This window comes from Brachycentrus maculatus, unplaced genomic scaffold (assembly GCF_059751285.1).
Source record: "Brachycentrus maculatus isolate JH-2025_06_01 unplaced genomic scaffold, ASM5975128v1 h1tg000534l, whole genome shotgun sequence".
Lineage (NCBI taxonomy): Eukaryota > Metazoa > Arthropoda > Insecta > Trichoptera > Brachycentridae > Brachycentrus > Brachycentrus maculatus.
Genome location: NW_028281280.1, coordinates 48717 through 64862, shown reverse-complemented (window position 1 = coordinate 64862; position 16146 = coordinate 48717). Strand labels below are relative to the sequence as shown.

Genomic DNA, 16146 nt, shown 5'->3' with positions numbered 1-16146 from the left:
TTGAAGCAAAAATACTAATTTAAGATAAATGATAATTTTAGTGGCCGCTGTAGCAGACATGGACGACAGGCCCAACGGATAACGTGGTATCGCCAAAATAGCCCGCAGTTCAAAAGGTTTAGAAAAAAATCGGCTCGGATAGGAGATGGCACGTCATGTCTTTGAGAGACTTTAAGCGTGTTATTTTTTGACATCTCAACATAGATGAAGAAGAATATTGAAGTCTGGGCGTTTACGGGGCTTGCGACCGTCATAGGATCACTAGCGAAGTGATCACTTTAAACACGTGTAACATTCACCAATTCTACCCATTATTGAGAACCACACTACTCGAATTCTTGGAAGTTCTATATGTATGGACCAATTCAGAAACATTGTTATTGAATCACTAGAACTTCACTAGAGACATCTATTGGTGAGATGAAAAGAAGCTTTTTATTGAGCAGAAACTCTTATTCACCAATTCTACCAACGATTCAAAACCGAAATATTCATTTTTCGGAACTCCTACATATGCGAGTATTGATCAAACTCGTGACACAGTACATAATTCACAACCCCTATGTTGGGACGAGGAAAGCTTTTATGAAGCAGAGACTCTTTCCATTTATATGTGAATCATGGGTAGAATGTTACACATGTCGCTCACTCCTTTCAACAACGTCATAAATCAAAAATCGTAAATTTTCAGTTGTGCGTGTTTTCAAAATGCCCAGAAAATGTACTATATCCCAGCAAGAGCGGCATATTTTCAACTTAATATTTACCCGCTACAGGGCAGAAAGTGTTGTTTTTGCATTTTGAAGAAAAGGTATTGTTTAATTATTTTTTAAATATACTAAATATTTTTCAAATGGAGAAAAAACCTTCAGGTTTTACCTAAAAAGATTTGTTGCACAGTAAAAAGTTCAATAAGTGAGTTGATATTTATTTTTAATACATTTTATTATATTATTAAACTTTAAAAACCATCTCCTGATTTTTTTTTCATACATGACGTTGTTGAAAGGAGTGAGCGATGTGTAGTGATCACTTAAGCAAGCCTATGACACACTCATAAACTTGGTTAGGTGATCACTTTACACAGGGCTTTTGTGATCACGTAGTTAAGTGCTCACAAAAGCCCCGTAGGCTTTTGTGAGCACTTAGTTATGTGCTCACAAAAGCCCTGTAAATCCCCAGACTTCCACATTCTTCACATGTTAAGATGTCAAAAACCCCATTTTGATTCACATACTATTCAAGCTCTTACTGGAAACCATAATATACTCTATGACAAATTTATGAGGCGAATGTAGTTGGAAAAAGAAGCAGAGGAAGACCGAAAAAAACTTGGCACATTCAGGTATTTCAAATACTTGAAAGCGGCCGGGTCAGGAGTCGTAATAATCATCGGGTATGTATGAGGAGATGCATGAATGTAGAAGAGGCGAAGAATGTTTGCAAAGACAGAGTGGTGTGGCGTTCGATTCTCTCTGCCTACCCCTGCGGGGAAGCGGCGTGATGGTTAGTTAGTAAGTTAGTTACGAGAATACAGTAACAAATATGACTTTTTTTTAATATTAAAATATTTTACGTTTTCCATATTGCTACCGTGCTGGAGGTCCCGTGTTCGATTCCCAGGGGGGGAGTCAAATAAATAAAAGTGATATTTTCACTATAATATTTGCTGAATGTTATTCAATAGCCGTTAGATCGAGATTAGATCGTCTCGCGTTTTAGCAGATACGACCCTACCCGTCGGGCGTGTCGAAATGTCGGGTTTTTATTGTGGCTATAAATAGCGCAATTATACGCGTTCAGTGGAAGAGTAGAAGCTACTGAATGAGGTCTACAAGGTCGAAAGTTGAGGTAGTATGTGCCCGTCAGTCTTTCGTATGCAGGGCCTACTAGATCCGATGTAAAAATACACATTAAAAATTAAATATTTGAATAAAATAGCAGCTAATAGCGATATTCGAATTTCAGTCTTTAAAAAATAGCGGCCAATATCGGTGTTCGCATTGCAGAGGTTTGATAAAAGTAACCAATATCGGTATTCGAATTTCAATATATTATTATTTTTTGATATCTCATCAAAGATGAAGAAGAATATGGAAGTCTGGGCATTTACGGGGCTTACGACCGTCATAGGCTGGTTTAAGTGATCACTTTACACACGTGTAACATTCTAAAATTCTACCCATTATTGACAACCACACTACTCAAATTCTTGAAAGTTCTATATATATGAACCAATTTAGAAACCTTGTTCATGAATCACTAGAACTTCACTAGAGACATCTATTGGTGAGATGTAAAGAAGCTTTTTATTAAGCAGAAACTCTTATATCAGTATGTGAGGTCCGAATCCTGGATTATAATCACACACATGAGAAACGCCAGAAAATACCATTTTCATTTTTATTATTAAGCTTATAATTTGACCAGATAATTTATTTACAACATTTTGAGTGTGTCCAAATACTTGTTCACAAAATCTGGATTAAATCCCCGTGTATCGGACATCTTTTGGAAGTGCAGCCGACGTAGAATAGGCTAGGTTAAGTTAATATTAAGATATTTTTAAGAATAAAATAATTGTAATCTATACTGCTCTGTGGTGCGCGCCCGACTGCGCCGAGGTAGCGGAGTGGGGATGTCCTTATACGTGCTAGAGGGAGACGGCACACGAATGCCCTCGCTCCCTCTACGCCGTGATTGGCGGACATACCCCCCTCCGCGATTGGTCAGGCGCAGCCGGGCGGGGCTGCGGCAAGGCACCCAGAGCGGGTATATATAGGAGATATTTTTCTAAATAAATCAGTCTGAAGTCAACCTCCGTGTTTTCATTTACCTCGCTGTGTTCTCCTTTCGCTGTGAAATCGCCGCTTCTCGCCGATTGTACCTGCCGCCGAATTCTCCTGAGATTTCATCGCTTCACCTTATCGAACTAGCTAGTCGGACCAGGATCGCTAGAAAGTCTTTTTCAAGACTGTTAAGGTGAACGATAATTTCGAACGGAAATTTGGCTCGAGCTGATTTCGTCTCCTCTTGTTGCATCAGCGAGTCGGACCAGGACTGCTGAAAGGAGCGAACGAAGCACGAGCGGGCTGTCCCTCCCTCTTACAAAGGGTAGGAGACTGGGGCTGAGAGTGGGTGACGACCGGCAGTTTATATATTTAAATTGTGCGCAACACCCCGTAAATGCCCAGACTTCCATATTCTTCTTCATCTTTGATGAGATGTCAAAAAATAATATGAAAATAACTCCTGTAATTGGAGATAATCCAGATTTTGTGAACAAGTATTTGGACACACTCAAAATGTTCAATATATTAGTTTAAAAACTGTCCGCCTCCGTAGTGTAACGGTCAGCACGCTCGGCTACCGTTCTGGAGGTCCTGGGTTCGATTCCCAGGGGGGTTTAATAAATATAAGTGATTTTTTCACTGTAATATTTATTCAATATTACATTGGACTGGTACATGAAGTGGGGGGCTGATCACCGTTCGTTCATGTGTAAACGATCGAGATAACACTGCGTTTATATGAAGCAGTGCCCTATGCACCATTAAGGTGCGGTAAGGGTTTTATTATTATTAGTTTAAAAACAGCGGCCAAATCGGTGTTCGTATTTCAATAGTTTGAAAACAGCGGCCAAAATCTGTGTTCGAATTTCAATAGTTTGAAAACAGCAGCCAATATCGGTGTTCGTATTTCAAAAGTTTAAAAATGGCGGACAAAATCGGTGTTTGAATTTCAATAGTTTGAAAACAGCAGCCAATATCGGTGTTCGAATTTCAATAGTTTGAAAACAGCAGCCAATATCGGTGTTCGAATTTCAATAGTTTGAAAACAGCAGCCAATATCGGTGTTCGAATTTCAATAGTTTGAAAACAGCAGCCAATATCGATGTTTCAATTTCAATAGTTTGAAAATAGCGGGCAAAACCAATGTTCGGTATTTTAAAAACAGGCCTGCTTCTTACGATTGCGGAAGGCAAAGGAAGACCGAGGAAAAACTTGGCATGATCAAGCATTTGAAAATACGTGGGCGTGGTCACGTCAAGAGCCGGAACAATCGGCGGGCATGTTTGACGAGATGCACGAATGCGGAAGAGGCGAAGATTGTTTGTAAAGACAGATTGGTGCGGCGTTCTATTCTCTCTGCCTACCCCTGCGATGAGAAAATGGTGAGAAAGGCTAATTTAGTCAGTTAGGTAGTTGAAAACGCTAAATGTCGTTACGGTGATAAGATGTAACGAGAATCGACACTATATAGAAATGTTGATAGCTATGTTTGTATTAGTTTATCCCCTGTTGATAAGATAAAATTATGCTGTCCCAGATTCCATTTTATATATATATATATATATATATATATATATATATATATATATATATATATATATATATATATATATATATATATATATACATATATATATATAGAACCAATTTTGAAACATTGTACTTGAATCACTAGAACTTCACTAGAGACATCTATTGGTGAGATGAAAAGAAGCTTTTTATTGAGCAGAAACTCTTATGTGAGGTCCGAATCCTGGATTATAATCACACACATGAGAAACGCCAGGAAATATCGACGTCATTCGTTACCAATTTACGAAAACAACATTTTTACAAAAGCGAATTTTGCAAAAGAAAATGATGAATGAAAATATTGATTATATCGGCTGTTATAACCACTTCACGAGTCTTATACAATCCTTTATAGGTTGAGTATGTTAAATTACATATTCCTCCCGAGTGATAATACCCTATTATAATAAAAAAGTGATTTTTTAGGTAGATTATCCCACCGCAATACGTCATGAAATTTTACGTCATCGGGTGTGTTATGCGGCGTATCCCTTTATGTATCTGCTTTATAGAGTTGTAATAGTAGAAGTGTGGATTCGTTTCCGCGACGTCATTCGTTACCAACTTACGAAAACAACATTTTTACGAAAGCGAATTTTGCAAAAGAAATTGATAAATGAAAATATTGATTATATCGGGTGTTATAAACACTTCACGGGTCTAATACAATCCTTTATAGGTTGAGTGTGTTAAATTACATATTCCTTCCGAGTGATAATACCCTATTATAATTTAAAAAGTTATTTTTTAGGTAGATTATCCCACCGCAATACGTCATGAAATTTTACGTCATCGGGTGTAATATGGGGCGTATCCCTTTATGTATCTGCTTTATAGAGCTGTAATAGTAGTAGTGTGGATTCGTTACTGCGACGTCATTCATTACCAACTAACGAAAACAACATTTTTACGAAAGCGAATTTTGCAAAAGAAAATGATGAATGAAAATATTGATTATATCGGCTGTTGTAAACACTTCACGAGTCTAATACAATCCTTTATAGGTTGAGTATGTTAAATTATATATTCTTTCCGAGTGATAATACCCTATTATAATTTAAAAAAAGTGATTTTTTTACGTAGATTATCCCACCGCAATACGTCATGAAATTTTACGTCATCGGGTGTGTTATGCGGCGTATCCCTTTATGTATCCGCTTTAAAGAGTTGTAATAGTAGTAGTGTGGATTCGTTTCCGCGACGTCATTCGTTACCAACTTACGAAAACAACATTTTTACGAAAGCGAATTTTGCAAAAGAAAATGATGAATGAAAATATTGATTATATCGGCTGTTATAAACACTTCACGAGTCTAATACAATCCTTTATAGGTTGAGTATGTTAAATTAGATTTTCCTCCTGAGTGATAATACCCTATTATAATTTTTTTAAAGTGATTTTTTACGTAGATTATCCCATATCATTTAATGTTTTATTTTACATACTTATAGATTATATTAAATGTTTGATAAGAAGAGTGATTTTTATCATTATATAATATAAGAAGGTAGGAGAATGGTAAGCAAGGCAGTGATTAGCCTCGCTAATCAAAAATTACCGACACGGTAAGGTAAAGTCGTAAAAAAATACTATTTACTACTACTACCATCCTAGTGTAATGGTCAGCACGCTCGGCTACCGTTCTGGAGGTCCCGGGTTCGATTCCCAAGGGGGTAAAATAAATATAAGTGATTTTTTCACTGTAATATTTATTCAATATTACCATGGACTGGTACCTGAAGCGGAGGGCTGATCACCCTGCCTTCATGTGTAAACGATCAAGATAACACTGCGTTTATATGACACAGTGCCCTATGCACCATTGGGGTGCGAATGAGGGTTTTATTATTATTATATACTGCTACCATCACACCGTTTCCCCGCAGGGGTAGGCAGAGCGGATGGAACGCCACACTCTTCTGTCCTGACATACACTCCTCGCCTCCTTCACATCCACACATCTAGTCATACATGAGTATGCAGACTTTTGACACCGCCAGATTTTAGGTTCTGATTGATCTGATCTGATCGTGCCAAGTCTTTTTCGGTCGACCACGTTTTTGTTTTATTTTTTATGATTTTTAAATACTATTTAAACCCATTAAAAACCCAAACACAAGATATTTCATTGATACAGGTTTTTACTTCAAACAAAATAAACCAAATCGAACTGGACGTTTAACATAACAAATTGGACGTCTTACTTATCAAATTAGAGGTTGAATAAATCATATTGGACCTTTAACAAACCAAATTGGACGTTTAACAAACCAAATTGGAGCATTTTGAGTGTGTCCAAATTGAATAAATCATATTGGACGTTTAAAAAACCAAACTGGACGTTTAACAAACCAAATTGGAAAATTTTGAGTGTGTCCAAATTGAATAAATCATGTTGGACGTTTAACAAACCAAATTGGAGCATTTTGAGTGTGTCCAAATTGAATAAATCATATTGGACGTTTAAAAAACCAAACTGGACGTTTAACAAACCAAATTGGAAAATTTTGAGTGTGTCCAAATTGAATAAATCATGTTGGACGTTTAACAAACCAAATTGGAGCATTTTGAGTGTGTCCAAATTGAATAAATCATATTGGACGTTTAACAAACCAAACTGGACGCTTAACAGACCAAATTGGAGCATTGTGAGTGTGTCCAAATTGAATAAATCATATTAGACGTTTAACAAACCAAATTGGAGCATTTTGAGTGTGTCCAAATTGAATAAATCATATTGGACCTTTAACAAACCAAACTGGACGTTTAACAAACCAAATTGGAGCATTTTAAGTGTGTCCAAATTGAATAAATCATATTGAACGTTAAACAAACCAAATTGGACGTTTAACAAACCAAATTGGAACATTGTGAGTGTGTCCAAATTGAATAAATAATATTGGACCTTTAACAAACCAAACTGGACGTTTTACTAACCAAATTGGAACATTGTGAGTGTGTCCAAATTGAATAAATCATATTGGACGTTTAATAAACTAAATTGGACGTGTAAACTAACCAAATTTTAAGTTAAATAAATCATATTGGACGTTAAACATACAAATTGGTCGCTAAACTAACCGAACTGGACGTTTAAGTAGCCAAATTGGACGTTTAACTAACTAAATTGTAAGTTGAATAAATCATATTGGATGTTTAACAAACCAAATTGGGAGTTGAATAAATCATATCGGATGTTTAACAAACCAAATTGGGAGTTGAATAAATCATATTGGACGTTTAACAAACCAAATTGGGAGTTGAATAAATCATATTGGATGTTTAACAAACCAAATTGGGAGTTGAATAAATCATATTGGATGTTAATAAACCAAATTGGGAGTTGAATAAATCATATTGGATGTTTAACAAACCAAATTGGGAGTTGAATAAATCATATTGGATGTTAATAAACCAAATTGGGAGTTGAATAAATCATATTGAATGTTTAACAAACCAAATAGGGAGTTGAATAAATCATATTGGATGTTTGACAAACCAAATTGGGAGTTGAATAAATCATATTGGATGTTTAACAAACCAAATTGGGAGTTGAATAAATCATATTGGATGTTTAACAAACCAAATTGGGAGTTGAATAAATCATATTGGATGTTTAACAAACCAAATTGGACGTTTAACAAACTAAATTAAACGTTTAACAAACCAAATTGGACGTAACAAACCAAATTGAACGTGTAACCAACCAAATTGTAACATTTTGAGTGTGTCCAAATACTTGTTCACAAAAAACACTATCTACTTAAAAATATTTTTAAAAAAATGGAACTATTATAAATTAAAAAGGCAATTAATAATAATTTAATAAATAAAATAATAATAATATAAAACCCTTATCCGCACCCCAATGGTGCATAGGGCACTGCTTCATATAAACGCAGTGTTATATTGATCGTTTACACATGAAGGAAAGGTGATCAGCCCTCCGCTTCAGGTACCAGTCCAGTATAATATTGAATAAATATTACAGTGAAAAAATCACTTATATTTATTTGACCCCCCCCCTGGGAATCGAACCCGAGACCTCCAGAGCGGTAGCCGACCGTGCTGACCATTACACTACGGAGGCGGACAATAATAATTTACAAACAAATAAATACACAAGTAAATGATTTTTCTAAAAGTCCGTTATTAAATATGTTTCCAATCCCTCAGCATCCCTGATCCCTTTTGCCTGTGACTGCCAATCGACACAACAACATAAAGCCACTTGAGATCTACCCAAGCCCCTTTGCCTAGCCGTCTAAATATTTAGAATTTTGTCAAGTAGATAGTGTTTTAGTATTAATCAGTCTTGATAAAGAAGCGGTTAGCTCGGAAACCGGTAGACATTATAATTAAGTTATAATAAAATATTTATAGTGATTTTAAAACAAAGTTACATTTTACAACATTTTGAGTGTGTCCAAATACTTGTTCACAAAATCTGGATTATCTCCAATTACAGGAGTTATTTTTATATTATTTTTTGACATCTCATCAAAGATGAAGAAGAATATGGAAGTCTGGGCATTTACGGGGCTGACGACCGTCATCGGCTGGTTTAAGTGATCACTTTACACACGTGTAACATTCACCAATTCTACCCATTATTGACAACCACACTACTCAAATTCTTGGAAGTTCTATATATATATATGAATTAATTAAGAAACCTTGTTCTTGAATCACTATATTCTTCTTCATCTTTGATGAGATGTCAAAAAATCATATGAAAATAACTCCTGTAATTGGAGATAATCCAGATTTTGTGAACAAGTATTTGGACACACTCAAAATGTTGTAAATAAATTATCTGGTCAAATTATAAGCTTAATAATAAAAATGAAAATGGTATTTTCTGGCGTTTCTCATGTGTGTGATTATAATCCGGGATTCGGACCTCACATACTAATATAAGAGTTTCTGCTTAGTAAAAAGCTTCTTTACATCTCAGCAATAGATGTCTCTAGTGAAGTTCTAGTGATTCAAAAACAAGGTTTCTAAATTGGTTCATATATATATAGAACTTCCAAGAATTTGAGCAGTGTGGTTGTCAATAATGGGTAGTATTGGTGAATGTTACACGTGTGTAAAGTGATCACTTAAACCAGCCTATGACGGTCGTCAGCCCCGTAAATGCCCAGACTTCCATATTCTTCTTCATCTTTGATGAGATGTCAAAAAATAATATGAAAGTTACATTTTAATTATAAAATGGAAAATCAATGAATCAATACAAAATAATCATAATTACACTTATCCTATAAACTAATCAATCTTCCTGATACATGCTTATATATATGTGTTATAATATAGAGATATTATTATAATACGATAACGCTCACTCCTTTCAACAACGTCATATATTAAAAAAACATGATTTTTCAGGAGATCGTTTTTAAAGTTTAAAAATATAATAAAATGTATTAAAAATATATATCAAGCCACTTATTGAACCTTTTACTGTGCGACAGATCTTTTTAGGTAAAACCTGAAGGTTTTTTCTACATTTGAAAAAAAAAATATATTAAAAAAAAATTAAACAATACCTTTTCTTCATAATGCAAAAACAACATTTTCTGCCCTGTAGCGGGTAAATATTAAGTTAAAAATATGCCGCTTTTGCTGGGATATAGTACATTTTCTGGGCATTCCAAAAACGTCATAAATAAAAAAACTTGATTTTTCAGGAGATCTTTTTTAAAGTTTAAAAATATAATAAAATGTATTAAAAATAAATATCAAGCCACTTATTGAACTTTTTTACTGTGCGACAGATCTTTTTATGTAAAACCTGAAGGTTTTTTCTCCATTTGAAAAAATTTAGTATTTTAAAAAAAATTAAACAATACATTTTCTTCATAATGCAAAAACAACTCTTTCTGCCCTGTAGCGGGTAAATATTAAGTTAAAAATATGCCGCTTTTGCTGGGATATAGTACATTTTCCGGGCATTCCGCAAACATGCACAACTGAAAATTGACGATCATGGATTTATGACGTTCTTGAAAGGAGTGAGCGACATGTTGTCGCATCAATTTAATAAATTATCTTTCAACATGTCCATTTTAATATTTGTAAGTATTAGTGACATCAATTAAACCTAGCGAGCGTTCTTAAGTGGTTCAGTGAATACTACTATTTGTAATTTAGATACTAACTAGTTGACTAACTGACCATCACGCCGCTCCCCGCAGGGGTAGGCAGAGAGAATTCAAAGCCACACTGCTTTGTCTTAAAAAAAAATCTTGAACGTTTTTCGCAGATACTTTGTGTGTGTGTGCTGCACTTTACGTACGCGCGCGCGGCTTCATACTGTTTTAGGACGATTCCGTTTGTATGTAGCTCACAAGTTGTCGTCCGGAGTTGACGTATTCGCTGCGCGATGCTCAATAAGAGCAACATTTAGTAGTTTTTCCCCGTTTTTTAAATCACATTTTCATATGGTGTACGAAGTGCGTAGAGTTTTTGGTATCGTAAGGGAAGGGTAATTAACCATAACCTAACTATGAGTATTTCAATGTTTTAGAATTAGTACATAAACCCTGAGGATGACAATGTTCTTGTCGAAACCGGTTGGATAAAGTGTACCAATAAAAAGTGGTTAAAACAAAGTTATTTTATTTTATAAAAGATATTTATTACATAGTTGCCTACGAAAATTCTCCGTACATAATTTTTGTTGATATCTCATGGATGAAGTCTGAGCATTTACGGGGCTGACGACCGTCATAGGCTGGTTTAAGTGATCACTTTACACACGTGTAACATTCACCAATTCTACTTATTATTGACAACCACACTACTCAAATTCTTGGAAGTTCTATATATATTGTTCAATTTCGAAACATTGTGCTCGAATCTCGCTAGAGACATCTATTGGTGAGATGAAAAGAAACTTTTTATTGAGCAGAAACTCTTATATTAGTATGTGAGGTCCGAATCCTGGATTAAAATCACACACATGAGAAACGCCAGAAAATATCATTTTCATTTTTATTATTTAAGCTTAAAATTTGACCAGTTAATTTATTTACAACATTTTGAGTGTGTCCAAGTACTTGTTCACAGATCTGGATTATCTTCAATTATAGGAGTTATTTTTCATATTAATTTTTGACATCTCATCAGATAATCCAGATTTGTGAACGAATATCTGGACACACTCAAAATGTTGAATACAAAATACACATTTTTTTAACTCACGGGTTGGCAGTCTCTATTTCCAGAGGATTGAACGTCAAGAGACGTCCCTGATGAATCCACTTGTCGTCGAATCGGGTGCAGAAATATACGTTTTTGTCGTATAAACCCGTCAACTCGACCTGGACGACGTGTGAATCAGCACCAGCTCCGACTCCTCGCACGGAGCTGCCAGGAACCGGGTCGTCGGCACAAACGGATCCGAAGTCCCCCGGCGCTCCTGTGAGCATCCAGCCCGAGCTGCCGAGCATGCCGAGCCCCCGTACGTGCAGGACCCATGCAGCACCGCCATGTTGGCCGTTGCACAACCTCGCGACTCTGAACGCACTGACGGTCGGGGGCGTGCGCCTCGCCGCCGTATATTGTAAACACACTGCGAAGACCACTATTATGCCACAAGTCCGCCACACCACATTCACTGTTGCCATTTTTGAGGCGACTGGCGCCGTCGGCCGCGAACGTACGTCAGACGGCGATTTCCCGGCTAATCGGACATTTATTCCGTATGGCAGCCCTGCGATTGACAACTGGCCGATGGAAAATTTTGGGGCATTTATGAACATACATGTAGCGCCTTCTGAATCAGCTTTCCAAGTCAACCCCATACCTATATAGATACTACACTACTACCATCACCCCGTTTCTCCGCAGGGCGTAGACAGAAAGTGTGGAACGCCACACCTTTTGTCCTAACATACACTCCTCGCCTCCTTCACATCCATGCATCTAGTCAGACATGCCCTCCGATTACGCAAATTTTTGACACCACCAGATTTTAGGTTCTGATTGATCTGATCGTGCCAAGTCTTTTTCGGTCATCCTCGTTGTGTTTTTCCGCTCACATTTGCCACACGTATTTTCTTAGTCATTCTCTCGTCATCCATTCGCTCCGCATATGAATACCATCGTAAAGAACTGTTCCAAATATTTTCAATTATTCCTTGTTCAGCCTAACATTTCTTTCTTATATCTTCGCTTACCCATACCTTGATACCTAATAATAATAATAATTTGAAATAATTTACAGCCCAATGATAAAATGATTAATTTATAATCGAAATATTTTGAATGTTAGTATACCTATCTACCTAATATTTGAAAAATACTCATTTTGCGTTACATTCTCAGTCTTATCTTTTTAATTAGAAACCAGTTAGAATGTTATATTTTTCTCATATTATTAAACCGATTAATGTTTACCTTCCCATTTGACAATTCAAGAGTATAAACACGAACTTGATATGCTAGCATTACTAAAAAAATAACTTGTTTATTAGATTATCAGTCGCAGGCACTCTAAATTACTTTCTTATTTGAATAATTATTAGTTTGTTACCATAATTCGGTGATAATTGCATAAAATTTGCCTTGATACATTATAGCTTAGTACCTACGAAGGTGGATAGTAGTTCAATTTTGATGAAATCACTATGTAACTTGAGCTCTTGTATTCGATAGAGAGAGAGAGAGAGGGGGGGAGGGTGGCCAATAATCGTATTTAAAATAAATAAACAATATTTTCCATCCAGTATCATATTCTGAATGACTTAAAATTTTCTAGCATTTCTATTATTAATATATTTTTTGAATGATTTTACCATGAAAATTAGTGATTCAAATAAAAAATTAAAGCTGTGGTGTAAATGTCAAAATTAATTTGATACCCGGCAATGGGGTTAAAATGAAAAAAAAACTGTTGTATCGGAACGTCACACTCTTTGCGCGTAATTTTACGAACGCGCATCGCACAGAAACGTCAAACTAGCAATATTCGTGCATAATCGAGCAACACACCACATGAGCGTGAAGTGAGCCGCGGTTCGAATCCGGTCGGAGATTCGACAGAGCAATAACTCTAGCTGTCAAATATAGTATAATATGAAAAACCCGAGAGTCGCGTTTCGGCCCCAGTGAAGAGGTGAAGAGACATTTCCGACGCACGCCCGCAGCATGAGGGTATTATAACACCGCTCGAACAGTCCGTATTCATCATGGAGTCGCAAACCGGTCCGGTTGCGGACGTGGTGAGAGGCGAGAAGAAGTGTTCCTGGGGCGAGTTGAAGAAGATCGCGGACGACCTGCGGAGGGAGCTGGCTGCCGTGACCAGCATGGTTCCCATGCAGATCAGCTTCAGCAACGTCAACCATGACACGACCAGGGTTTATTACTTACTGAACGCTCTGGACTGGGCACCACCGCTAATGTACATTGATATACCACTCACCGCGAGAACGGCCGATGAAAGGTAGGTAGGAACTAAATAGAGTTACAACGTTTTGAGTGTGTCCAAATACTTGTTCACAAAATCTGGATTATCTCCAATTACAGGAGTTAGTTTCATATTATTTTTAACATCTCATCAAAGATGAAGAAGAATATGGAAGTCTGGGCATTTACGGGGCTGACGACCGTCATAGGCTGGTTTAGAATTTGAGTAGTGTGGTTGTCAATAATGGGTAGAATTGGTGAATGTTACACGTGTGTAAAGTGATCACTCACACCAGCCTATGACGGTCGTCAGCCCCGTAAATGCCCAGACTTCCATATTCTTCTTCATCTTTGATGAGATGTTAAAAATAATATAAATAAAGTTAAGTTTTGTACTGATTTCTTGAAATTATTAAAGAAAACACTGTTTTTTTACCACTTGTGTTTATTTATGACTAGTTTCGGACGCTATGCTTCCATCTTCAGGTCTGAATGTAAGCTAAAACATTTTCTCATGTATGTGATTATCCGTCCGCTACCGTAGTGTAATGGTCAGCACGCTCGGCTACCGTTCTGGAGGTCCCGGGCTCGATTCCCAAGGGGGGTAAAATAAATATAAGTGATTTTTTCACTGTAATATTTATTCAATATTACCATGGACTGGTACCTGAAGCGGAGGGCTGATCACCTTTCCTTCATGTTTAAACGATCAAGATAACACTGCGTTAATATGACACAGTGCCCTATGCACCATTGGGGTGCGGATAAGGGTTTTATTATTTATTATTATTATGTGATTATAATCCAGGATTCGGACCTCACATACTAATATGAGAATTATATGAGTTGTTTTGAAATCCTTGATGAGTCAAAAATTAATATGAAAAATAACTACTATAACTGGAGATAATCCAGATTTGTGAACAAGTATTTGGACACACTCAAAATGTTGTAAATAAATTTTCTGGTCAAATTATAAGCTAAATGAATAAAAATGATATTTTCTGGCGTTTCTCATGTGTGTGATTATAATCCAGGATTCGGACCTCACATACTAATAAAAGAGTTTCTGCTCAATAAAAAGCTTCTTTTCATCTCACCAATAGATGTCTCTAGTGAAGTTCTAGTGATCAAGAACAATGTTTCGAAATTGGTTAGTAAATATAGAACTTCCAAGAATTTGAGTAGTGTGGTTGTCAATAATGGGTAGAATTGGTGACTTTTGTGTAATAGTCAGCATGCTCGGCTACCGTTCTGGAGGTCCCGGGTTCGATTCCCAGGGGGGTTCAAATAAATATAAGTGATTTCTTCACTGTAATATTTATTCAATATTACCCTGGACTGGTACCTGAAGCGGAAGGCTGATCACCCTTCCTTTATGTGTATACGATCAAGATAACACTGCGGTATATCACGCAGTGCCCTATGCACCATTGTGGTGCAGATAAGGGTTTATTTGATTATTATTATTATTGAATAAATTGATATAATGCAAACATGTAATCAAGAAGCCTGAAATCATTTGAATAGAATTGACGACATTTTGAGTGTGTCCAAGTGCTTGTTCACAAATGGGAATTATCTCCAATTATATGAGTTATCTTTTATATTATTTTCTGGCCATTTGGGTGCGGATAAGGGTTTTATTATTATATATAATTTTTTACAATAAATTTCTTGATATCTGTCGATTTCAGCAGCGTCCCGCGCCTCGCGGGCCGCCCGGCCATGTTCAACCTGCCCGCGCTGAGCTGCCTGCGCTCCCGGGAGCAGCGCCTGCTGTCGGAGCGCCAGCGCGCCCCTGCCTGGGGCTCCATCTCGGCCTACCAGCTGCACCCCACGCAGCCCAGCCTCGTGTTCTCCGTGCAGGGGTCCCTCTACACCCTGCACCACGTAAGAGACACCCCGAACCCATTGACACTAGCCATAGCCATCCGACCGAGTTCCTCCAGGGTATGCTCAGCTGCAATAGTTTAGAGACTAGAAGGAATGTGTATTTGATGAGGCATTTCTATCCATTGTTGCGCGGTATGATGGATAATCCTGAAACTATCCGGAGCATCGGTCTGTATGTTCCCGATAGTTAGCTAAGGACAGCGTGGGCATAGATAGTTTCCCATTCCTATATACAGGAGCAACCTGCCGATGGTTATGCCTGTAGGAAGAGCTACCAGTTCCTCCAGGGTATGCTTAGCTACAATATTTTAGAGACTAGAAGGAATGTGTATTTAATTACGTATTTTTTTCGATTGTTGCGCCGTATGATGGATAATCCTGAAATTATCCGGAGCATTGGTCTATATGTTCCCGATAGTTACCTAAGACAGCGTCGGCATAGATTGTTTCACATTCCTATACACGGGACCA

The 16146-nt window shown here is 37.0% G+C and overlaps 2 protein-coding genes across 5 annotated transcripts in view; one reads left to right on the top strand and one right to left on the bottom strand.

Moving 5' to 3' along the window:
- Positions 1-12012, bottom strand: part of LOC148301614 (uncharacterized) — a 59656-nt gene extending 47644 nt beyond the window's left edge. For all 3 annotated transcript variants that reach the window (XM_088272983.1, XM_088272984.1, XM_088272985.1), the window contains exon 1: positions 11575-12012. In XM_088272983.1, coding sequence (XP_088129109.1) covers positions 11575-11999 — 425 coding nt within the window. In that variant the 5' untranslated portion in view covers positions 12000-12012. The remainder of the gene's footprint in view (positions 1-11574) is intronic.
- Positions 12013-13366: 1354 nt separating this feature from the next.
- LOC148301613 (dipeptidyl peptidase 8) overlaps positions 13367-16146 on the top strand; it is a 28026-nt gene continuing 25246 nt past the window's right edge. Inside the window, exons 1-2 of one of the 2 annotated variants that reach the window (XM_088272963.1) lie at positions 13367-13816; positions 15477-15672. In XM_088272963.1, the coding sequence (XP_088129089.1) occupies positions 13563-13816; positions 15477-15672 (450 nt within the window). In that variant the 5' untranslated portion in view covers positions 13367-13562. The remainder of the gene's footprint in view (positions 13817-15476; positions 15673-16146) is intronic. The other variant, XM_088272964.1, reaches the window with a different exon arrangement.